This window comes from Ranitomeya imitator, chromosome 5 (assembly GCF_032444005.1).
Source record: "Ranitomeya imitator isolate aRanImi1 chromosome 5, aRanImi1.pri, whole genome shotgun sequence".
Classification (NCBI taxonomy): Eukaryota; Metazoa; Chordata; class Amphibia; order Anura; family Dendrobatidae; genus Ranitomeya; species Ranitomeya imitator.
The window spans coordinates 114,345,912-114,372,967 of NC_091286.1; the positions used below are offsets into that span (position 1 = coordinate 114,345,912).

Consider the following 27,056-nt stretch of genomic DNA (forward strand, 5'->3'; position numbering starts at 1 on the left):
GGAGCTGCCCCATAGAGAATCATTGGGCCGTGTGCAATGCGTATTTTCTGGACGTATTTTTTTGCGCTCATATGTCCGTAAAACTCGCTAGTGTGACGTTGGCCTTAGTGATGCACGTGCATATGAGAATGTACATTGCTATAATTACTATTATTATTATTTATTGTTATAGCGCCATTTATTCCATGGCGCTTTACATGTGAGGAGGGGTATACATAATAAAAACAAGTACAATAATCTTAAACAATACAAGTTATAACTGGTACAGGAGTAGTGAGGACCCTGCCCGCGAAGGCTCAAAATCTACAAGGGATGGGTGAGGATAATTGCTACATGACAACTTGGGATCATTACTGACTCACAGTGGCTTTTTTATATAAAGTAGCAATTTCCATGCAGCAGAGAGCGGAGAGACGTGCCAAGAGGTGCTAGCAAGCAATGGCCACTGGTCATGAGACTTTTATCTGCTTATTGAAAATACTGCATGCAATATTATACTGTAATACTCTGTTTTCAAGCTTCAGGGAAAAAATGCACATAAAACTAGCCCCAGAAAAATCAGCCGTATCCATCTATCTACAGTCGGTGAAATAAGTATTGAACACGTCACTAGTGATGGGCGAGCACTAAAATGCTCGGGTGCTCGTTGCTCGGGACGAGCAAATTAGAATACTCGGGTACTCGATCCGAGCAACGAGCCCAATGTAAGTCTATGGGAAACCCAGGCATTTTTGCGGCATTCCCCCCGGGGTTCTTTTAAGGTCTAAGAACATCTGAAATCAATGGAAACAGTGCTCAAATGATATGGGAACATCATGGGGAAGACCCCTGGAAGCATTTCTGACTCCTAGGTCACAGCTGTGATCAATGTTGTCAGAGTTTGATGCCATTTTTCCATGCGCACACTAAAATACACAAAAATGAAACCAAAATGGGTTTTCCTGGGAACTATGTTAAGTAACATCCTTTCCAGGGTAATAATTTGTATGTAAAGCAAAATAAAGACCCCCCTCCCCCAAAAAAAGTACCTCCAATACTTGGGCTATGTTCACAAGCAGCGTTTTTGATGCATTTTTCAACTTTAGCATTGCTTTCAATCAATACAAATGCATTCACTGGGAAATGTCATTGTAACATTGAACAACCTTAGCTGGCCATGTGGTGTGTGACACATAAGCAGACCCATCTTGTTTAATTTATGAAGGAGGGACTCAAAGCCACAAAGCCTATTTATATAGGGTCATCAGATGGCATTAATATTCTTAAAAGGCCATTATTAAAGAGTGGGTTTCCTATACTGTTATAGTCCATGCAGTAAGTGGCTGTGCTGCCAAAACTTAGGATGCACACCAATACCCCTTTCACGAGACGTACAGGAGGTCCTCCTGAAAAAATGTTCCCATTATAAGAAAGTGGGTGTCCCATAGTGTTTGCCTATGCGTTGAATGCAAGGCCTGCCTTTCCCAAAAGTTACAGGCACCCCAATAAGCCTTAGAAACGACGTAGTGGATAGCCACATGAAAACCAAGTTCATAATATTCATTTGGTACTGCCATACTGTTTGCCTATGCATTGAATGCAAGGCCTGCCCTATCTCAAAGTTACATGCACCCCAATAAGCCTTTGAACCCACGTACTAGATGGCTGTTATGTCTGCTAATGAAAGGTGTAATGAAGGCAATCCAGAGACACAGTGTGCTTAGCGATCAGAGCGCACACAGTGATCTGACAAATACCCAAAAATACAAGAACGAGCTCTGAGACGTGGAAACTCTGTAGACTGCACACCTGATCCTATCCTAAACACAACTAAAAGCGGCTGTGGATTGCGCCTAACAACTACCTAGGCAACTCGGCACAGCCTAAGAAACTAGCTAGCCTGAAGATAGAAAAATAGGCCTGACTTGCCCCAGAGAAATTCCCCAAAGGAAAAGGCAGCCCCCCACATATAATGACTGTGAGTAAGATGAAAAGACAAAACGTAGGGATGAAATAGATTCAGTAAAGTGGGGCCCGATATTCTAGGACAGAGCGAGGACAGTAAAGCGAACTTTGCAGTCTACAAAAAACCCTAAAGCAAAACCACACAAAGGGGGCAAAAAAACCCCACCGTGCCGAACTAACGGCACGGCGGTACACCCTTTGCGTCTCAGAGCTTCCAGCAAAACAAAAGACAAGCTGGACAGAAAAAAAGCAACAAAAAAGCAAAAGGCACTTAGCTATACAGAGCAGCAGGTCACAGGAACAATCAGGAGAAGCTCAGATCCAACACTGAAACATTGACAAGGAGCAAGGATAGCAGCATCAGGCGGAGTTAAGTAATGAAGCAGTTAACGAGCTCACCAGAACACCTGAGGGAGGAAGCTCAGAAGCTGCAGTACCACTTGTGACCACAGGAGTGAATTCAGCCACAGAATTCACAACAGATGGCTACAGGAAAACCAAGTTCACATTATTCATTCGGTACTGCCAAACTGTTTGCCTATGCATTGAATGCAAGGCCTGCCCTGCACCAAATTCACACGCACCCCAGTAAGCCTTGGAAGAGATGTAGAGGTAGGCCTCCTGAAAACAATGTTCCCATTATTAGGAAGTGGGTCTCCCATAGTGTTTGCCTATGCAGTGAATGCAAGGCCTGCAAAAAATTAGGAGGCACTCCAATGCCCCTTGAATGAGATGTGGAGGATGGTCTCGTAAAAAAATGCTCCCATTATAAAGGAGCGGGTCTCCAATACTTGTAATGTCCATACACTAAGTGAATGGGCTGACAAACATTTTCCCCTGGAGGTTACACATTTTATTTTAAATTTTTTTAAGGGCATGACAAACACCCTTGCCAAAAACAAGAGTGGCTGTTGCATCACGGAATACATTGACCCTAGTGTTCTAGTGGTGGGGTCGGTGTCTGAAGAGATGTGACGGATGTCCTCCTATGAATCTTTTCCCAATTTAAAGGAGCAGGTCTCCTATACTTGTAATGCCCATACACTAAGTGTATGGGCTGACAAACATTTCCCCATTGGGGGTACACATGAGCTTTTAAAAAAAAAAAAAATTCATGGGCATCATAAACACCCTTGCCAAAAACTAGAGTGGCTGTTGCATCATGGAACACATTCAACCTGGTGTTCTAGTGGTGATGTCTGAAGAGACATGGAGGATGTCCTTCTATGAATCTTTTCCCAATTTAAAGGCGCCGGTCTCCTATACTTGCAATACCCATACACTAAGTGTATGGGCTGACAAACATTTCCCCCTGGGGGTACACATGAGATTTTTTTAAAAAAATTTTAGTACGGGCATCATAAACACCCTTGCAAAAAACTAGAGTGGCTGTAGCATCACAGAACACGTTCACCCTAGTGTTCTAATGGTGGTGTATGATGAGAATGAGGAGAAGGATAACACCAAATAGCCAAAATCAAGAAGCGTATACCCATGTGTGGGTGTGAAGAGGTGCATGGGAGTATACCTCCCAAAAAAAGACTCTGTATTGGAGGTTATGTTTCGCTGTTATCATTCGGTGGTGTACAGAAGTTTGGCCCAATCCATGTTCATTTTTATAAGAGTAATCCTGTCAGCATTTTCAGTTGACAGGTGGATGCGCTTATCTGTTATAATTCCACCAGCGGCACTAAAAACCCACATTGACAAAACACTAGCGGCAGGGCAGGCCAGGACCTCCAAGGCGTAGAGAGCAAGTTCATGCCACATGTCCAGCTTGAATACCCAATAATTAAAAGGCAGAGAGGAATCACGGAGGACTTTCGTACGGTCAGCAAGGTACTCCCTCAGTATCTTCCCAAACATTGCACTCCTTGTGAGTACTCGCCGACTACTGCGAGTATAGCGATGCTCGGGTGAGCACCGAGCATTACGGAGTATGCTCGTTCATCACTACACGTCACCAAATAAATATATTTCTAAAGGTGCTATTGATATGAAATTTTCACCAGAGGTCAGAAACAACCCATCCAATCTACACAGGCAAGGAAATCAAACCATAGATATCCATAAATTAAAGGGGCTGTTTGGTCCTAATCGAAAAGTCTGCCGTCGCTCTGTGTGACTGTAGACTTATGAAACCCCCCAAAACATGCATTGCGCGCTGGGGGATTCGCCGGTTTCTGACCGGAGGGTATGTATGCGTTTTACATACTGTCGGCCAGAGCCCATCCAATGGGCGCAGCCTTATGCCATACACATGTGTATGACGCGAGGCCACGCCCACTGGACAGGCTCTGGCCGGGAGTATGTACAATGTTGAAGATGAAACGAGGGTGGACATTTCAGTAAGACAATGATCCATTGATCCGAAACACACAGCCAAGGAAACTCTCAATGGGTTTCAGAGAAAGAAAATAAAGCTGGTAGAACGGCCCAGCTAGTCACCTGACCTGAAAACAATAGAATGTTCAGAGTTCAAAGAAGGACCCAACGGGACCATCAGGATGTGGAGACTGTTTGTGTGGAAGAATGGGACAAAAATCACACCTGAGAAATACATGTGACTAGTTACTCCATACTGGAGGCATTTTGAAACTGTCATCACCAACAAAGGATTATGTACAATGTATTAATACATTTCAGTAAGTGTGTTTAATACTTTTTCCATGTGTCATTTTTTATTATTACACATAACTTAATTTATCAACATCTATGGTTTGATTTATTTGCCTGTGTGGATTGGATGGGTTGTTCGACATCTGCGGAGAAAAAATTGGAAATGTCTATCTATCTATCTATCTCCACAGCAATTCTTTTCATTGAATATGATTCATATTTTTTACCCTTGGCACAAGGCTGTCAACTTTGGCCTGTAAAACTTTGGAGAAGTAATTTGCACATTTTTAAGCAGGTGTAGAAAAAATGGAGCAAAGCAAAAATTATTTCAAAAATAGTGAATAAACTAAATAATTCTTATAATACAAATAAAATAATTATTGTAGATAGACTTGTACACATTTTTTCAAGAAACTTGTCGGGGAAGTTGAACCAATCAAAATCAGGGATTTTGCAAGATTAACAGTCATGTGTATGAGTAACCAATTACACTAAACATGTGAAGCTTTAAACACAGTCAATCTAATATATAAAGCTGAATGTGAGTATGTGTGTATGTGTATGTCCGGGATTGGCATCTGCACCGTCGCAGCTACAGCCACAAAATTTTGCACAGTCACACGTCTGGACCCCGAGAGCGTCATAAGCTATGTTGTGAGGCAAAATTTTAACCCCGCGCGTTCCAATTCACTAAACAATTTTGCCCCTATCTACATAATGGGGAAAAAGTGAAAGGAAAAGTGTTGGAGGCGTCGCAGCTACAGCCACAAAATTTTGCACAGTCACACGTCTGGACCCCGAGAGTGTCATAGGCTATGTTGTGAGGTGAAATTTTAACCTCGCGCTTTCCAATTCACCAAACAATTTTGCCCCTAACTACATAATGCTGAAAAAGTGAAAGGAAAAGTGTTGGAAGCAAATTGACAGCTGCCAGATGTGAACAAGGGGGACTTAAAGAGTGGGAGCAATGGCGCCAAAAAGTATATACCGTACAGTTGCTAAGGTCGGGCCCCGACATGGGATACTCACCACACACGGGGATATGAACACACACACAAAAGGCGCCACAAACTACCACGTGCTTGAACACATATACCACCCTCAGCACACATTTCACCACACATACACCAACCTCGCCACATAAAAGTCGAAACACAAAAATCGCCGCTCAAAACTCGCCATGCACAAAACTCGCCACATGCAAAACTAGGCTCACGCAAAACTCGCCACACGTGCAAAACTCACCTCATGGAAAACTCGCCACACGCAAAACTTGCACACGCGGAAAAATTGCCACATGCACAAAAGTTGCAACACATGCAAAAGTTGCTTCACACAAAACTTGCACATACTCAAAATGCACCACACATAAAACTCACCAAGCGCAAAACTCGCCATGCGCAAAACTTGCTGCACACAACTTGCTACACTAACCTGTCACATGTACCTCGACACAAAAAGTTGCCACACGCATGTCGCCACACAAAACTCATCTCACAAAAGTCGCTACATGTATGTCGCCACACGCAACTTGACACATGAAACTCGCCCTAAAACACACACAAGTCTGGTATTATCCTTCAAAAATAAAAATCTGATTAATAAGCAGACAAACTACAAGAGCAACAAATGTACCATATAGGAAATACGGCAGCTGTCAGTCACATGACCTGTCTATTATGGGCATGTGTGAGCTAATATATACTGCCAGGGGGGAAGGCTTACTGTTGGCTGGGGATTTATCAGGCTGCCAATTTAGCTTACAAATACTGAGGTAGAAATACTGACCAAATAACATGTGAACGCGGAGGAGATGACAGGAGGAGATGACACACAGATATATACTATATACAGGAGGAGATGACACACAGGTATATACTATATACTGGAGGAGAAGACACACAGGTATATACTATATACAGGAGGAGATAACACAGGCATATACTATATACAGGAGGAGATGACACACGTTATATACTATATACAGGAGCAGATGACACACGTATATACTATATACAGGAGGAGATGACTTACAGGTATATACTATATACAGGAGGAGATGACAAACTGGTATATACTATATACAGGGGAGATGACATACAGGTACATAATATATACAGGGGCGATGACACACAGGAATATACTATATACAGTGGAGATGACACACAGGTATATACTATATACAGGAGGAGATGACATACAGGTATATACTATATACTGGAGGAGATGACACACAGGTATATACTATATACAGGAGCAGATGATACACAGGTATATACTATATACAGGAGGAGATGACTTACAGGTACATACTAGATACAGTAGGAGATGACACACGTATATACTATATACAGGAGTAGATGACATACAGGTATATACTATATAAAAGAGGAGATGAAACATAGGTATATAGAGGAGGAGATAACATACAGCAGGTATATACTATATACAGGGGAGATGACATACAGGTATATACTATGTACAGGAGATGACATACAGGTATATACTATATATAGGAGATGACATACAGGTATATAGTATATACAGAAGAGATGACATACAGGTATATAATATATATACAGGAGGAGATGACACATGGATATATACAATATACAGGAGGAGATGACACAGCAGGTATATACTATTTACAGGGGAGATGACATACAGGTATATACTATATACAAGAGAAGACATACAGGTGTATACTATTTATAAGGGAGATGACAAACATGTATATACTGAGGTGAAAATGAGGGGTGTGAGGTGAAAATGAAAAGGTGTGAATGCAAAATGAGAGGAGTGAGGGAAATAGTGCAGTGATCGGAAAATGACAGATTTGAGATCGAAATGACAAGTGTTAGGGGGGAATGAGAGGAGTGAGGGGGAAAATAAGAGGAGTGAGGGGGAAAATGAGAAGTGTAAGGGAGAAAATGAGAGGCATGATGGGAAAATAAGAGACGTGAGGTGCTATAACTAACCACAGATATTTACTATGCCCAGGCAACGCCGGGTTCTTTAGCTAGTTTGGGGTTTAAAACAGCCAAACTTTACAAAGGTACACAATGGTAAGGATGATCACAGCAACAGGACCAAGGCAGTTATACTGCATCAACAAGGTCTCTCCCAGTCAAGGATTTCAGAGCAAACTGGGGTTTCAAAATGTGCTGTTCAAGCTCTTTTGAAGAAACAACAAGAAAAGGACTGAAGATGCAGTACTTAGCCAAGGAAACTTGGTGCAATGTATACGCAGATATATATATATATATATATATATATATATATATATATATATATATACACACACACACAGATTTTAACTCACTGCAGATGCTTTAACATATAACACACAAACATAATAAACACATGTACACCAGCATATTTCCATTTAGCTTACCAGTTTGCAAAATTTATTTTTAAAAAGTTTTAAAAAAATGTTTTAATTGTTTTTTATTATTTTTTAGTTACTTTATCAGAAAAAGTAATCTATACTTTTATTTTTCAGCTTTTTTCACCACTAATGTACAGGCATGCAGAGGTATCTTTATGTATGAGTGCATTATGCCTCTAAAGATGAATACGATTTAGATCTTTAGACAGAAAAAATTCTCTTGCATGTTACAATGCAGCTTGTGGCTCATTGTTAATATTTTTTGCCTTCCCAGCTAAACATCCTGAGTTTGATTCCTGTGTAAGGCCCGAAAGAGGCCTTCTTTCCTAGAGGTCCTGACTTTGAATCCCAGAAACATTAAAGCTCCTAGAGGGCACTTTCATATGCCTGGAGTGACCTTGCCTCCATAGGGAGATAAAACCAGGTGGCCGCTACTCACAGTCTACATGGGGAAATGATGAACACAGTAGCGTCTGGCATTATCACACAGGAAGCATACTGGGATTTGTACACGCAGTATACCAACCCTTGCTTTTATTATAAGCGGTAAGCCATTCAGCAATAATGTTCAGCACAATGATACACTGGTCACCAGTCATCAGCATTGCAGAAAAAAAAATATCATGTTAGAGTCTGTAATGTGCCATTAATTTAATACAGGTTTTGAGATCCAAAGTGACTTTTCCTCTAGGTGTACTCCCTTCCTTGAATAATTACTAGGTAATCCAGCAGTCTGTCAGCAAAGCCTCATGTATACAAGGTGACCGATGTGAATAAAATCCCAGTTATTCAACAAGTTATTCAACAGTTCCACTACTAACATGGGCGATGAACTGTAGAAATCTGATTGAGATGATTCACATTTAAACTTTATTATCTTTTTATGTTGTTTTTTTGTTCTTTATCAGATCTTCAATTAAAAAGTTGTCTTCCGTTGAAATAGTTATCATCTAAAGGCCTGTTAATATCAGACACATTTACTTTGTCACATGGGTGATGAACTGTAGAAATCTGATTGAGATGATTCACATCTAAACTTTATTATCTTTCTATGTAGTTTTTTTTGTTCTTTATCAGCTCTTCAATTAAAAAGTCGTCTTCCGTTGAAATAGTTATCATCTAAAGGCCTGGTAATATCAGACACATTTACTTTGTGCTTTCTTGGTCCTATTGTTAAGTCATTCAATATATTCTTCAGTGGTTTTCGCAAACAAAAAACAATTATGGGGCCAACTCTAGCTTGCAAGCCATCAGGTAAAAAGAACCAAACCGCACTGTCAACTAAATTGGAAAACGGGATAGATGTATTTGATTGAAATAATGTACCAGCCCAGGAAAAAAAAATACATTTTCTATAAAGCCTGACTAAATGAGAAGTGTGAAATAATATTTCAAAACCCTTTTGAAAAGTTTCTGATCTTCGCTGCTTCACACAATCTACTGAAATTAAATTACTCTACTCTGAGAGAGGCCGATTTTCACAGAACTGGCAGGGGAATAACGTGACCCAGACTGGGCAGCGAGCACTCAAGAGCTGGGACAATATATTGTATCAGCCAGCAAAGTCATAATGCTCTCCAGTCTAATGATAGCTAATGGTAGACTATTTTCTTCAGTGCCTTTATGTCTTGGAGGCTGGAAATAGGGCGCGTTATGTGATGGCACGTTGCTGTAAGCGTATTCCTCAATTACATATCCATAGCACGTTCATGAATATAGTGCGGGATTCCTCTGCTGCCTCGGTTCTTCCAGAAAACAGAAAGATAAAAAACAGATTATGGGGGAAGAAAAATCACAGATTTATACAAGTCTTTATGCCCTCAGCAACATGGCAAGAAGGACTATTGTTTGCGGTGCCAAGTGTAGATAGCTGGAATCACTTTGCCATGCTGTGCAAGCCTTTGACAGCACGTATATGCAACTCTTATCTATTCCACTCAACCTCCTTCCTCGGTAAGGACCCCGCTAGTGAGGAAGACATTCAAGAATTTAAATGCACACTTTTAAACCAAATCAGCTTGCATAAAAATCTCTCATTTGAACAGTTTCTAAAGGGCATTTAGGAAGTTAAGTAAAACTATCCAGGTGTTGAGGATAGCCATTGGATCAAATACTTAATTAACCTCAAGACATAAGAGATTGAGAGAAGCGACCCATAACGTGTACTGTTTAACCTTACATAAGCTTTCTCAGATCAAAGTAAGACACTAAAGATGGCTGCCATTTTCTGTTTCACCAAACCATGTGCTGATATCCAAGATGACGCCCACCCTGATGACCTCATGGATCCGCCCACAGTGACGCCCACCTTGATGACCTCATGAACCCACCCACCCTGATGACCTCATGGATCCGCCCACAGACTTGCTCACTGCCCAACCCACTAACCAATGGAATACATCCGATCACTCCCATCTCAGAGCTAACCGAGCCCCCCTTACAGGGGTTATATAAACCTGTGTTCTGACTAAATAAAGGCCCCTTGGAGCTGAGCCATAGATTGATCAAGGAGAGTTTACATCTGACTGTGTGTTGTCTGATGTTATTTCTTTAGTGCACACCTGATCAATACCCAAAAGGCCAGGAGTAGGCAACTGGAGTGAACATTTCTTAATTGTTCGACCTAACACAGGCTCCTCCATCATGTTCCACCATGTCTTGATAGCTGTTGACCCACCGTCCAACCTACATTTATGACCTACTTGTAAAGCCTGAATATCGTACAGAGCTGATGTACAAATGCCCTGACGTTTGTGAAGCAGAGCGAGATTTGGAAGAAAATGGTTAAATTGTTGGACAGCTGGGTAGAAAGCTATCTCTTCACTGCATTTGCTAACAAGGTATGTCTGTCATTACATTGTGAAGGGTTTTACGGAGTACAGACAGGAAATCATATCGCAGGTAAAAAAATAAATAAACAAAAAACAACATAAAATTAACATTCATATCAAGCCAAGAAAAGGTCCGTCTAACATTTGCCCAGGAAGGAAATTGTATGTGCTCTCCTCCTAATTTAAAATCCTATTTTTGCAATAGAAAATACGCTGCACCTAATGCTCATTATCTCATATACGTGATATAAGGCATGTGCTAATAACAGTGGTAAAGCTCAGCGCAGTGTCATTAAAGGGAATGCATTCCTCCATATGGGTAAGAGGTTTTCATGTGTAATAATGAACCTCATGATAGTGTCTATATGTCTATATCATGTCCGAAAATAATAAGAAAAGGTGAAAGTCCAACACTTGGAACTAATGAAAGCATTACAGTACACCTCACACATAAATATTCAGCTACGGGTAGAAGGAAGGCAACGTTGCAGTAGAAGTGGAAACTTAATTCAAATATTTATTGGAAAGATTCCAGCATGCATTGACCTTCATTTCTATGGGATTTCTGTGCTATTGCTACGATACCAGCAACCTAACAGCAGCCTAAGTATATACAGCTATGGCCCAGGTCACATCATGTTTTGGCCCTACTTTGCTTGTGTACACTAGAAAAGCTCCCAATGCATACTCTAAGCATGAGGATGGGGCTCTAGTGCCAAAAAATGAGAGTCCTTTAGGCACTGTCTGACTGATATAGGTCAGTGTACAGAAAAAATACAATATATCCTCACTCCAGTACTAGAGATGACAAACCCGAACTGTAAAGTTCAGGGTTCGAAACGGACACCTAGTGATGAACTCAGAACACGGACTTCAACATGAAAAGAGAGAGATTGGGATTTTTCCAGCTCCAAAGTTCAGGACTCCACTGATTTCTATGGGGTTCGGGTTCAGGTACAGTTCTGGTACCTGGCCCGAATTTGGGCTAAAGAGTAGTCAAACAACCACGGTTCTGCTCATCCCTTTCCAGTGCTAAAAAACCCAAACATATATGTTATACAAATACTGGCGCAAAAAACTCACCAAATAATGTGTGCACGTGGTACAAAAAAAGCACACAACCTTATTTAATTAAGGCGATGTGCACACGTTCAGTATTTGGTCAGTATTTTACCTCAGTATCTGTAAGCCAGAACCAGGAGTGGGTGATAAATACAGAAGTGGTGACGTGTTTCTATTATACTTTTCCTCTGATTGTTCCTCTCCTGGTTTTGTCTTACATATACTGAGGTAAAATACTGAAGGATTACACTAAAAACGTATGTGCGTTTTTTAACTGCAGATTTTCCTCATCTAATGCACATTTCTATAAATCCCATCCATTTTGCTGGAACTGTAAATCATCGTGTGCCCACAGCCTTATAGGTACACATATTAAATATTTGCTTCAAACATTCCTGCATCAAAAATGTGTCTCTTGGCAGGAAAATGATGAGTGTTTTACCTCAGTCATTAGAATGGGTGAAAAATGCTACAAAAAAGCTGAAAGACTTGACATGCTGCAGATCTGATGCTGCTTCAAATCTGCAAGGAAAAAAAATTACATTGTGTGCATGAGATATCAGAATTCTCTTTCACTTGGCGGGGACAGTAAAATGCTGCGTGTTTCAGGGCAAAAACGCGACACATGAACATACCCTTATACATACATCACAGCCTCCACTTATACAGTTTTTTGTATCCCTTTCCTGTTTGATTCAGTTCAGCTACCATTTCCCCTAGATCTGTTGACAGTTCGTTTGCTTTCCCCATGACTCACAATCCAGAAACATCAGTGGCTGGATGAAAGATGCAAGAGTCTGTCTGGATCCCAGAAACTTACTCGGCTTTTACGAACACACTGATTACAAGCAAGCAGGTCACAGGTGAGGATCTTACCTTTAGTAGCAATTCAAACCCATTTGTGTCAGCGTCTGTGCATGTTATCAGGCCAAAATCACTATGGTATGTGAACTTTTGACCTGGGTCATTTGGATGTTTTGGGCTGTCATTATGATTTAAAAAGAGAAAACACAGTAGTTTGACAATAAATGGCTTCACCCAACCACTAACCATGAGTGGAGAAAATGTTTTGGTGTTATCTTTCATATTCTCTGAAAAAAGGCCAGGAAAGCAAAAATTTTGCCAGGGGTATGTAAAGTTTTGAGCACAACTGTACATCAGGAAATTTACCCAGTGTATACACTAAACCAAGCCCAAACTTCAAGTATGAATCTCCAATTTCAGCTATAAATTTGTCTTTTTATGGACCCTTAGGTCCCATTTTTGCGCCAGGCCCTGGACCTATTGGAGGATTTTGATACCCAATGACACCGTGATGGCATAATCTGTCTCTTTATATGACCATCAGGCATTTCAAAGAAAGATGTATTGGATTACTGGGGAAATACAACACTCTAAGGCCGGCGTCACACACAGCGTAAAACAATACGGTACGTATATTACGGCCGTAATACGCTGAAAAGTCCCGAAAAAAGTGGTCCGTAGCTCCTCCGTAGGCAGGGTGTGTCAGCGTTTTTTGCGCATGGCATCCTCCGTATGTAATCCGTATGGCATCCGTACTGCGTGGTTTTCTCGCAGGCTAGCAAAACCAACATACCGCTATAGAAGTGATCCATGTGTCCCAAAAAGAAAAGAAAATATATATATATACTGTCTATATATATATATATATATATATATATATATATATATATATATATATATATATGTGTCAGTAGACACATATATTAGAGAAAAGCCGGTAATTCAGTGCGGTGTACAGTAAAATCACACTGACAGCTTACAGTAGAATAGGTAGAATAAATGTGTACACATAGAATAGGTATATATATATATATATATAGGTCAGTGAGACACATATATGTATATATATTAATATTTATTCCAGCGCTAGACAGCTTGAAAGCCGGTAATTCAATTACCGGCTTTTTCCTTCTCCTTCCTAAAACCCGACATGATTTGAGACATGGTTTACATACAGTAAACCATGTCTTCTCTCCATTTTTTTTGCAGATTCCACACTACTAATGTCAGCAAAAGCTCCCTGGCTTTCTAGGTAATTTCCCACGATCTATGAGCAGCCAGCAGAGGGCGCCTCACCGCAAATGAAGCTAAATATAGATCATTGATCTATTTTTAGCCTCATTCCCTGGGGTTTTGCAGCGAGGAGCAGCGTGCATTAGCAAAGCTCCTTGCTGCAAAATGTTTTAACCCCTTCAGAAGGATTTACATCGTTGGACGTTACAGATCTGCGGAGGGTAAGTATATTGTTGGTTTATTATGTTTTTTTACTCACAGAACGAGGGTCTTCAGTGACTGGATTGGGCGTTGAATAAAATACTGCAACAACCATTGTTTTTATTTCATTAAAATAATTTTAAAAAATGTGTTTGTGTTTTATTTAACCCTTTACTAGTATTGGATTAATAAAGGATAGGTGTCATAATTGACGCCTCTCCATTATTAATTAGGCTTAATGTCACCTTACAATAGCAAGGTGGCATTAACCCTTCATTACCCCATATCCCACCGCTACACGGGAATGGGAAGAGAGTGGCCAAGTGCCAGAATAGGCGCATCTTCCAGATGTGCCTTTTCTGGGGTGGCTGGGGGCAGATATTTTTAGCCAGGGGGGGGCCAATAACCGTGGACCCTCTCCAGGCTATTAATATCTGCCCTCAGTCACTGGCTTTACTACTCTGGCGGAGAAAATTGCGCGGGAGCCCACGCCAATTTTTTCCGCCATTTAACCCTTTATTTTAAGAGCTAGAACGGCCAAATTTTGCAGATACACACTACTGACATTAGTAGTGTGGAATCTGCAAAAAAAATGGAGAGAAGACATGGTTTACTGTATGTAAACCATGTCTCAAATCATGTCGGGTTTTAGGAAGGAGAAGGAAAAAGCCGGTAATTGAATTACCGGCTTTCAAGCTGTCTAGCGCTGGAATAAATATTAATATATATACATATATGTGTCTAATGACATATATATATATATATATATATATATACCTATTCTATGTGTACACATTTATTCTACCTATTCTACTGTAAGCTGTCAGTGTGATTTTACTGTACACCGCACTGCATTGCCGGCTTTTCTCTCTAACAGCGCTGCGTATTTCTCGCAAGTCACACTGCTTGTCCGTGTGTAATCCGTATTTTTCACGCTTCCATAGACTTTCATTGGCGTATTTCTTGCGCAGTACGGTGACAAACGCAGCATGCTGCGATTTTGTACGGCCGTAGAAAGCCGTATAATACTGATCAGTAAAATACGGCAAATAGGAGCAGGGGCATAGAGAATAATTGTGCCGTATTTTTTGCGAGTTTTACGGACGTAGATTCTGCGCTCTTACGTCCGTAAAACTCGCATGTGTGACGGCGGCCTAAGGGCTCATACTCACTTGCGCGAGACTCGGATGAGTCTCGCAGGGCAATACCCGGCGCTGCTGCCGGCACTCAGATCGGAGTGTGCGGCCGCATAGGAATACATGCAGCCACACGCTCCGCTCCTCTGTGCTGTGCCAGGCGCAGTGTCAGGTATTGCCGTGCGAGACTCATCCGAGTCTCGCGCAAGTGAGTATGAGCCCTTACACTGTCTATCTCCATTGAGTGAAGGACACCTTCTCTCATTAGGAGGCTGGTAAGATGACAGTCGCCATGTTTCAATAATTTGCTTGAAACTAGTTGACCAACTGTATATAAAAAAAAGAGCAGACAGGTTAGAATATTATAATCCCAGCTGCTCCGATTCCAATGCTTTCGAGCTCTGGCATGGGACCAGGAAGCCTCTGAACTGGGTTAATGGAGGATCGGCAAGGTGAGTAAGACTTTCTTTTTTATTTTAGAAAATTATATATTTTATATTATATTATTATTTCCAGATTATTTTTATGGCTAGAAAAAAACCTTTATTTGTTCTGACAGTAATGTAATATTAATGATGTCGGTTTTATAAGCAAGTTACTATGTGACTGGTTCGTAATGTTTACAGCACATGCAATCCATTTTAATTATTTCAATAAATAAGTAATATAAATTTACTGCTAGGTTTTTTTTTTTCATTCACATTAAAAAATTATTACGAAATGTATCAGGCTTGAAATATGCATGAAGAAGTCATTAAAACAGGAAAAACACTGCTTTCTACAAGCGCATAATACCACCAGGTATTTTAATTTCCACTGACAACAGAATGGCTGAGTGACTGGCAGGTGTAACCAATACGTTACAGTCTACCCAGGCTCCCTGGATAAGAATACATTAGGATGTTCTGACAGGGTAATACATATGTACACAGCGCGGCCATTGGGGACCACTGATGCCACTGACCACTGATTAAGCAGCTCAGCATAGCCGGGGATGGACTATAAATGTAATAAATGAAGTTGTTCTAGCAGAAATATGCACATGCGGAGGTTGCGGATGCTTCTGCCAGACAGCACATTTATTAAAATGCAGTGTGTTTCTGTCTCAGAATACTATTTCATGCTGCAAGGCTTCGGGGAGACATATCCTAGAATTTTACGAGTTTTTATGAGACTAACATTTCCTCTACAGTGACAAAGCACCAGGAATACTTACAGGTAGCCGATCGGACAGTATTTGTCGCAGACCACGGGCTTGCACTTTTTGGGTCTTGGTCGGCACTGGCAGATCTCACAGTTGTGGAAGTGAGTCTGGAAGCCATAGGGACAGTCCAGGGAACAACCGGATATAAGTCCAGTGCAAAGCTCTTCTCCTATAAGAGACACAGAATACACTCAAGTTATAATAAAGCGAAAATAAATAACAGCTATGAGTTTAGTTTTCTTGTCCGCCAGCGGTAATTCAGAATCAATGAAAACAAACTAAATTAGCATTTCATCAAGTTTGAGAGATATACTGTAAATCCACTGTTGTAATAGAGGTCAAGAATATATCTTATATGGAACAGGCTAGACAATGACACCTGATGTCAGTGGTATAAGTGGTGCCAAGGTAATAATCTCACCCAGACCCTGGCACCTGAGTTGCCATGCCTCTTCTAGGTGTGTATTAGATGCATAGTATGGTCCTTTTTTACTGTACAATATGTGCTTTGGGTCATTGCCTTGCTACATAACTCACGTTCTCTCGACATTCAGTTTATGAACAGATGTTCTGACATTTTCTTTTAGAGCTTTCTGGTATAATTCTGGTATAATTCACTGTTCCATCAGGAATGGCAAGTCATTCTGTCCCAGATTCAGGAAAACCAACCCAGAGCATGATACTACCATCGCTTTCACAGATCATAGGAGGTTTTTATGCATAATTTTTTTTTCTTCAAACATAATGCATCTATGCCGTTAGTCACTACTTATGCACAAATCATGAGGCTGGGTAATCAAAAGGTCTGAGGTCAGAAGCCACAAGGGTATATAATAGAGAGATGGGTGATACAAAACAATAGTCAGGTCACGTTCCAGGGTTCAAAATGAGGAAGAGAGCGGATCAAGCAAAGGGTCAAAGCAAATGGATGGTCGGAGCGCGGTCCTAAGTCAGACACCAGTGGATCACAGCACTGAGCACAATGAAACAAGGCATACACCAGTGAGCAAAAAGCAACAACTGACACTAGTCTGAGGCAGAGAGCTGGCCAAATAGCCAGGTAATTATCCGAACAGGAGACACATGGAAAAAGCTCAGGCAACACCTTCACTCCGATTAGACAGGTAAACTGTCAATCAAGACACTGACAGCTCAGCAAGCCCCAGGATTCCATTGGCCAGATGAGCTGTCCATCAAATACTGACAGCTCAGCATGCTCCTGCTCTAAATTGGATGGCAGACAGTAATATATTGCAACCAGACACACAAAAAGGTGGAATCGTGACAGCTTCTCATTTAAACCAATAGGCTCTATTTTCTTCTCATAAGTCCACAAAATATTGCTTCAATAGCCTTCTTGCTTATTCGGGTGAATTTTAGAAAACTGTAGATGGGTAACAATGTTGTTTTTGGAGAACAGTGGCTTTCTCCCTGAAATCCTGCTTTGCATACCATTGTTTGTCACTATCCTCCTGATGGTGAACTCATGAACATTAATATTAGGTATAGTGAAGAAGGCCTTTAGTTACTTTGAATTTACTTTGGGTTTCTTTGTAATCTTGCAGGCTATTTATATGCGTTGCTCTTGGAATGATCTATATTGGTTGACCATTTCTGGGGAATATAATAATGGTCTTGAATTTTATCCATTTGTACACAATCTGACTGTGGCTTGTTGGAATCCAAACTCTAAGGCCTCTTTCACACTTCCGTCTTTTAGCTCCCATCGAAATCTGTCGAATTTTTTTTAAAAATGGTTCCAGTAAATTTTTCTACTGGATCCTGCTTTTTTCCCCATAGACTTGTATTAGCGACGGATGGCCATCCGTTTCATCCATCGTGCACTGCATCCGTTGGAAAATTGCTGTCCGTCGGGCGGGGACAACGCACAGACAAACGTTTTTTCTGTAAGTCAGAATGCCTTGCGAAATGACCCGATGACGTCGCAGTCGCATCAGAGGTCATTGCAACGCAAGGCATTCTTGGGAATGCCAGCTGCCAGGAGCATCGCGAACATCGGTAACGCTGCGCGGGACGCCAGAAGGTGAGAATATTATGATTTTTTTTTCTTAACATGGGTTGTGTTGTGTATGCGTTTTGCAGCGGAAAACCGCTGCGAAGACGCATACACAACTGGTGCACATAGTCTCGACGGGTCCGTCAGAAAAACAGGCCCAGTGCACCCGTTTTTTACAATCTGCACAGAATCCGTCATTTCAACATTTTGACGGATCCTGTGCAGATTGTAAAAACGGAAGTGTGAAAGAGGCCTTAGGGTATGTGCACACGTTGCGGATTTGCCTGTGGAATTGTCTGTGTAGATTCTGCATCTCTTGGCAGAAAACGCAGGTACAAATCTGCGTGTTTTTGATGCGGATTTTAATGCATGTTTTTATGCAGATTTGAATGAGTTTTTGAAAGCTAAATAAAAATCTATTATTGAATTAAAAAAAAAAGAATTGTGATGTAATTTCTTATCCAACCTCTTCATTTACATACTCCATTGAAGAATGTTTACACACACAGAGATAGATAGAGCTATAGATAGATAAATAATAGATACATAAAGATACCAAATGTACATTTTTTGTGAATAATCAACAAAAAGTGGAACACAATTGTGAAGTTGAACGAAATTTATTGGTTATTTTACATTTTTGTGGAAATACAAAAACTGAAAAGTGGGGAGTGCAATATTATTCGGCCCCTTTACTTTCAGTGCAGCAAACTCATTCCAGAAGTTCATTGTGGGTCTCAGAATGATCCAATGTTGTCATAAATGCTTAATGATGATAAATACAATCCACCTGTGTGTAATCAAGTCTCCGTATTAATGCACCTGCTCTGTGATAGTCTCAGGGTTCTGTTTGAAGCGAGAGAGCATCATGAAGACCAAGGAACACAACAGGCAGGTCCGTGATACTGTTGTGGAGAAGTATAAAGCCGGATTTGGATACAAAATGATTTCCAAAACTTTAAACATCCAAAGGAGCACTGTGCAAGCGATCATATTGAAATGGAACGAGTATCATGCCACTGCAAATCTACCAAGACCCTGCCGTCCCTCTAAACTTTCATCTCAAACAAGGAGAAGACTGATTAGAGATGCAGCCAAGAGGCCCATGATCACTCTGGATGAACTGCAGAGATCTACTGCTGAGGTGGGACAGTCTGTCCATAGGACAACAATCAGTCGTACACTGCACAAATCTGGCCTTTATGGAAGAGTGGCAAGAAGAAAGCGATTTCTCAAAGATATCCATAAAAAGTGTCTTTTAACGTATGCAACAAGCCACCTGGGAGACACACCAAACATGTGGAAGAAGGTGCTCTGGTCAGATGAAACCAAAATTGAGCTTTCTGGCAACAATGCCAAACAATATGTTTGGCGTAAAGGCAACACAGCTCATCACCCTGAACATACCATCTCCACTGTCAAACAGGGTGGTGGCAGCATCATGGTTTGGGCCTGCTTTTCTTCAGCAGGAACAGGGAAGATGGTTAAAATTGATGGGAAGATGGATGGAGCCAAATACAGGACCATTCTTGCAGAAAACCTGTTGGAATCTTCAAAAGACCTGAGGCAATCCAATCGAGAATCTGTGGAAAGAGTTGAAAACTGCTGTTCACAAACGATCTCCATCAAACCTCAATGAGCTCGAGCTGTTTGCCAAGGAAGAATGGGCAAGAATTTCAGTCTCTTGATGTACTAAACTGATAGAGACATATCCTAAGCGACTTGCAGCTGTAATCGCAGCAAAAGATGTCGCAACAAAGTATTAAGTTAAAGGGGCCGAATAACATTGCACACCCCACTTTTCAGTTTTTGATTTTCCACAAAAAAAATAACCAATAAATTTTGTTTAACTTCACAATTGTGTTCCACTTGTTGTTTCTTCACCAAAAATATACATTTGGCATCTTTATGTTTGAAGCATGATATGTGGGAAAAGGTTGAAAGTTCCAGGGAGCCGAATACTTTTGCAAGGCACTGTAGATCTATAGATAGATAGATGAATGATAGATAGATCTATAGATAGATATACAGATCGATAGATAGATCTATCTATCTATAGATAAATCTATCCATCTATCTATAGATAGACCTATCGATCGTTATGTAAAATGGTACATAAAGAGTTAAAGACCCACACACAAAATCTGCATTGGCCGGGGTCACACTTGCGAGAAACTTGCACGAGTCTCGCACCTCAATACTCGGCACTGCTGCCGGCAGTCGGACTGGAGCGTTGAGCTGCACAGAAATACATGCAGCCGCACACTCCGGTCCAAAGTGCTGGCGGCAGTGGCTGATACTGAGGTGCGAGACCAAGTCCAGAGTGGGAAAGCCAGTGACTGGGGGCCAAAGTTGATAGCCTAGGAAGGGGTTAATACCCATGGATCTTCCCAGGCTATGAATATCAGCCTGCAGCTGGCAATTAAAATAGGGGGTCCCAAAAAATGATGTGGGGTCTGCATAGCCAGAAAGGCTATGCAGACAGCTGCAGGCTGATATTCATAGCCTAGGAAGGGGCCCTGACTACAAGCACCAGCACACAGCTGCCCCAGAAATGGTGCATATCTAAGATGTGCCAATAACGGGACTTACCTCTCTCTTCTCACTGCCCTGTAGCGGTGGCATATGGAGTAATAAGGGGTTAATGTCACCTTTGTATTGTAAGGTGACATCAAGCCTGGTTAGTAATGGAGAGATGTCAATAAAACACCTATCCATTACTAATCCTATAGTAGTGAAAGAGTTAAAAAAAGACACAGCCAGAAAAAAGTATTTTAATATTCTTAATTTCACCATTCTTACAACCACGCCTAATTCCCCGAAGGCAACGATCTACTGCAAAAAATAAAAAATAATAATCCAACCGTATACTCCCTGCCCAACATAGTCCAATTAATAACTAGTGTCCCACGACAATCTTCCCTATAGAACAGTGACATCAGGATATGTCACTGCTCTATAGGGCCTCCAGTGACACACTGACAGGAGAAAATGGCTCCTGCAGTGCATCACTGAAGAGGTTACCTTAGTTCATTCTCCCACTTTACGGCAATGCTGCATGGGAATTTTCTCACACAGCGTTGCCGGTGAGAGAATGAACTTAAGTGACCTCTCTCCCAGCAGCGGCGGAGGGATATACATAGCGGAGGATTACCCCCGCTGTCAGTTCATCGCGGGGTCTCTGCAGAGCGCTGACATCACCCGATGTCACTGTTCTACACGGGAGATCATCGTGGGACTCTCGTTATTAACTGGACTACGGTGGAAAGGTACCGTAAGTATAGGTTGGTTTATTATGTTATTTTTATTACAGGAGAATCGAGGACTTTGGGGACTAGGTGTTTGGTAAGTATGTACTCTGTTATGTGTTGTATGTTATGTGTATGTACTGTATGTTATATGTTGTATGTTCTTTTTTTTTTACTACTGAATACAGTCATTGTCTGATAGGACTACATTCCCATCATCGGCAATGATGTCATTGTGAGCATTCATTGCCGGATGGGAGCAGTAGTCCTATCAGACAATGGATGCCTACACAGACCCGCGCACACACACAGGGACACACGCACACAAACGCAGACCCCCGCACACACTATACACACACATAGTCACCGCCCACTCACTCCCTCCTCCCGATCTGCAGCATTTCATCCACAGCAAAATCACAGATCTTTTTACATCTGTGGGTTTGCTGCGGATGTGCCTGACTCAATGGAAGTCAATGGGTGCAGAAACGGTGCAGATCTGCGAAAAGAATTGACATGCTGCGGAAAAAAAAAGCTATGATTCCGCACGTTTTTTTTCCCACAGCATTTGCACAACAAACGTCTATTTCACATTGACTAACAATGGCTGTGCACTAAAAAACGTCACGGAAACGCATCAAAATTTGCAACGTGTGCACATGGCCTTAGGGATGGTTTGGTTTTGGGATGGATGTCAACCTTTTATAGCCTTAGAAGCATCAACAACTCTTCTTCTGAGATCCTCAGAAATTTCCTTTGTTTTTTCCACAAACATGCATTCTGAAAATCAGGCTCTGATTTGTTTTCTTTTCCTTAACTATAAACAGGTCACCCACTCAAACCTGATTGTCATCCCAGCGATTGAAAACACAAGATTCTAATATCACCTTCAAATTATCTGCTAATATTAAAAGTTCACATACTTTTGCCAGACATGTGATAATGGATCATTTTCATAATTTAATAAATTACAAAGTCTAATATTTTTGTCTCCTCTTTTTATTTGGTTCTTTATCTACTTTTAGGACTTGTGTGACAATCTGATGTTGTTCAGTTCAAATTAATGCAGAAATATTGAAAATTCTGAAGGGTTCAAAAACTTTCAACAACCACTTTAGTCCCTGAGATCTCAAATTATAGACCAAATTAAAGTCAGGCTCTCCAGTAATAATAATCTGTTTCGCCAGTTGTAACTAACTTTTAGTACATTTACACACAATAATATATATGGAAGAAGTTGGACATTTTTCACAAAGTTTTTTATCTCGTATGTAACAGAATTATTTATATAAGAAGACATCGATTTGACCTTCTTTTCATTTTCTGCCATGCTCCAAAATGTTTAGCCTGCTATACTGATGAGTCGTGGTGTCTGCAAGATAAAGCTCTTGTCATACACATGGAGAGAAGCAAAAAGTTGCCAGGAGACGCTTGACAGTAAGCTGAACTGTTGACCTTGTAGTGATGTTCCGTCATTTCTTATTTTTCTATTCGGCTATCTCATCAAGTACACAATGCTGAATTAAGTGATTTGGCAAAATACATCCAAAACAATGAATGGTGTGTTGTTCAAAGTGCTTAGCAGAAATGTATTACTTTCTGTCAAATAAAACAGTGAAACAAAGGAGAAAAATTGCATTTGTTTACCAAGGCAAAATGGTAACTCGGTGCTTTAGCCAAAGCCCTACACGTCCAGCATTAGCTCTGTCCAGACGAACCTGTCAATTCACATTGCCAGAACTTATTGGTAACAATAGCGCCAAACTTTCTTTAATGTTAAACTATAGGTTATTTTGCAAACTTTTAGTGCTAAATAAGTATCATTTTGTAAACGTGACAGATGATGAAATGATTCTAGGAATTGTGGTTGTTTGTAGATCTTTAACACATGACTTATGAATAATGTACGTGACAAATTCCAATGATGTCACTGCTGTGTAAAAGAGAAAGGCTCTGGCACAAGACGCTGCGTTCTGTGCTGGGAAGCGTTAAATAGCTTTACAACAGATAGGACAGCAGTTTCACATGCTCTACAAGAGACGCTTTAGGACACTGATAACAGACTCATCATTTTAAGCTATGAATATCCTGATAATGGAATCAGTGAGCTAAAGGCAAGAGCACAATTTTCCTACATGCTGTACTAAGATGAAAGCTCAGTAGGGATAATTGGTAATGATTAAAGGATTACTCTCTATTTATGATATGCAAGGAGAAATGGAGGGAGTCCCTTGAAACTAGGTCTCATTTATGATACATTTGTGCTTAATTAAAGGTAGTTTTACATGGCACTATCCTAAATGTGCACATCAAAAACACCATACAGGTACTGTATTTCTACAAACCTCAATAATGGCTTGCATCGCTTTAACAAGCTGCAACATATACTACCGGTGAAATCACCTAATACTTCCCAATTTCACATTCCCAGAAAATCACAGAAAGAAACAATTAACCTCTGCAGAGAGGGGTCCTATCCTAGTGGCTATGTTAATTTGACCACAGTGAGAGGCACTTAACTGCTGGGTATGAAAGCCCACTGATTGCATATAATGTTTTCAAGGATGATAGCACCCTGCTGGACGCAGTCACAATCAGTGATATATTTGTACTCTGCTCTGCTCCTTCTAATGAGAACAGACCCCTGCTGGGTCAGAAAGGTACAGGTGTTTATGCATGCTTGCCGCCACTGCTTCTTACAAGGTCATATTGATCCCTCTGGTTTCCAATCACAGAGATGCAATGCTGGAGAGTCTACAAGAGAGACCCTCATTCCAAGTAATTTACCTGCGTGAAATGTATTCCTCAATTAAGAGTCACTCAGGTATTCTTCCACATTAATCTCTGGCCAGACTGCTGAACCTCTTAGTGCTGGTGACAGATGATATGTCAACGCCATGAAATCTTGTTTCTGCCTACTAATTTATCAGACTGACCCTCCGTGAGCTAGATTTAAAGAGGACGTAAACTTACAGTGAGCCACTAAACATCACCAATGCCAATAAACAAACCTGTGCCAATCAGTAGATCTGCAGGGTGGATTCCATCTAGGTGTTGAATTTGTGATACAAGTTCGTTATGTGTAGTTTGAAACATGAAGAAATTGGAAACTAAAAATGTGATTTTCATCCAGCGTCAGAGTAATGTCAGGATAAAATTACCCAAAAGTATTATTGCTTCTATCATAAAAGACCATTTTAGGATCCGGTGGTTTGTGTTTCCTTTGCTCTTTATGGCATGATTACTCATTCCAAAATTTAGAATATGTTTTATTAGTTTGCAAAAAGCATCATGAGCTTCCTGCTCCAATACAAATTCCAATGTTTGTTTTTCCATTAACTTCCATTTTGAACAGAACCTACCAGTGGTGGACAAAATGCAACATGCAGGTAATTTTCACTTTTGTAGGTGCTATAAGATAAGAACCATCCAAAAACTGCAAATTTATCAATGGAATGCCAATCTAAAGATAATATGAGAACAAATCTTCATGATATCCGCAAATAATGTCTGCTAAAAATATGATCTGTCAGGTTAACTCTCTTATTCTGTTGTTGTTGGCGGAAACTATAAGTAAAGGTACCTTCACACTCAGCGACGCTGCAGCGATACCGACAACGATGTCGATCGCTGCAGCGTCGCTGTTTGGTCGCTGGAGAGCTGTCACACAGACAGCTCTCCAGCGACCAACGATGCCGGTAACCAGGGTAAACATCGGGTTACTAAGCGCAGGGCCGCGCTTAGTAACCCGATGTTTACCCTGGTTACCATCGTAAAAGTAAAAAAAACAAACACTACATACTTACCTTACGCTGTCTGTCCTCGGCGCTGTGCTTTCCTGCACTGACTGTGAGCACAGCGGCCGGAAAGCAGAGCGGTGATGTCACCGCTGTGCTTTCCGGCTGGCCGGCGCTCACAGCCAGTGCAGAGAAGCAGAGCGCCGAGGACAGACAGCGGAAGGTAAGTATGTAGTGTTTGTTTTTTTACATTTACAACGGTAACCAGGGTAAACATTTGGTTACTAAGCGCGGCCCTGCGCTTAGTGACCCGATGTTTACCCTGGTTACCAGTGAAGACATCGCTGGATCGGCGTCACACACACCGATTCAGCGATGTCTGCAGGGAGTCCAGCGACAAAATAAAAGTGCTGGACTTTCTGCAGCGACCAACGACATCACAGCAGGATCCTGATCGCTGCTGCCTGTCACACTGGACGATATCGCTAGCCAGGACGCTGCAACGTCACGGATCGCTAGCGATATCGTTCAGTGTGACGGTATCTTAAATGTACCCAATTACCAATCTGACATTATACTTAAGGCCCCGTCACACATAGCGAGATCGCTAGCGAGATCGCTGCTGAGTCACAAGTTTTGTGACGCAACAGCGATCTCAGTAGCGATCTCGCTATGTGTGACACGTACCAGCGATCAGGCCCCTGCTGTGAGATCGCTGCTCGTGTCGGAATGGCCTGGGCCATTTTTTGATCGTTGAGGTCCCGCTGACATCGCTGAATCGGCGTGTGTGATGCCGATTCAGCGATGTCTTCACTGGTAATCAGGGTAAACATCGGGTTACTAAGCGCAGGGCCGCGCTTAGTAACCCGATGTTTACCCTGGTTACCATCCTAAAAGTAAAAAAACAAACAGTACATACTTACCTACCGCTGTCTGTCCCCGGCGCTGTGCTCTGCTCTCCTCCTGTACTGGCTGTGAGCGTCGGTCAGCCGGAAAGCAGAGCGGTGACGTCACCGCTCTGCTTTCCGGCCGCTGTACTCACACAGACAGTACAGGAGGAGTGCAGAGCAGAGCGCCGGGGACAGACAGCGGTAGGTAAGTATGTACTGTTTGTTTTTTTTACTTTTAGGATGGTAACCAGGGTAAACATCGGGTTACTAAGCGCGGCCCTGCGCTTAGTTACCCGATGTTTACCCTGGTTACCGGCATCGTTGGTCGCTGGAGAGCTGTCTGTGTGACAGCTCTCCAGCGACCAAACAGCGACGCTGCAGTGATCCGGATCGTTGTCGGTATCGCTGCAGCGTCGCTATGTGTGACGGGGCCTTTACTATCTCCCTAATCTGCCAGATAATCTGCCAATCCTTGAACGGCTGATTGGCCACATTCCTGTCTATACTAATCTTGTGTATGACTTGCTGGAAGCTATAACTTTAACCTCTGAACAATTTGACTCCATGAAAGCAAATAGAGCACCACTGCAAAATGCCTTTATCCTCTCCAATGTTTCAATGCACTGTAAACTTAGTTTTTACTATTAAAAAACAAAAATGGACCACAAGACCAATACAAATGGACAGCACCGTGGCTAGAACTGTAGCCTGAAGCACGGTGTTCAAATCCCACCAAGCACAA

General features: G+C 41.4%; 1 protein-coding gene across 1 annotated transcript in view; it reads right to left on the minus strand.

Moving 5' to 3' along the window:
• The window catches only part of CRIM1 (cysteine rich transmembrane BMP regulator 1), a 973,879-nt gene that overhangs the window by 158,928 nt on the left and 787,895 nt on the right, over window positions 1-27,056 (minus strand). Inside the window, exon 9 of the mRNA XM_069769103.1 lies at window positions 16,435-16,591. Within this exon, the coding sequence (XP_069625204.1) occupies window positions 16,435-16,591 (157 nt within the window). The remainder of the gene's footprint in view (window positions 1-16,434; window positions 16,592-27,056) is intronic.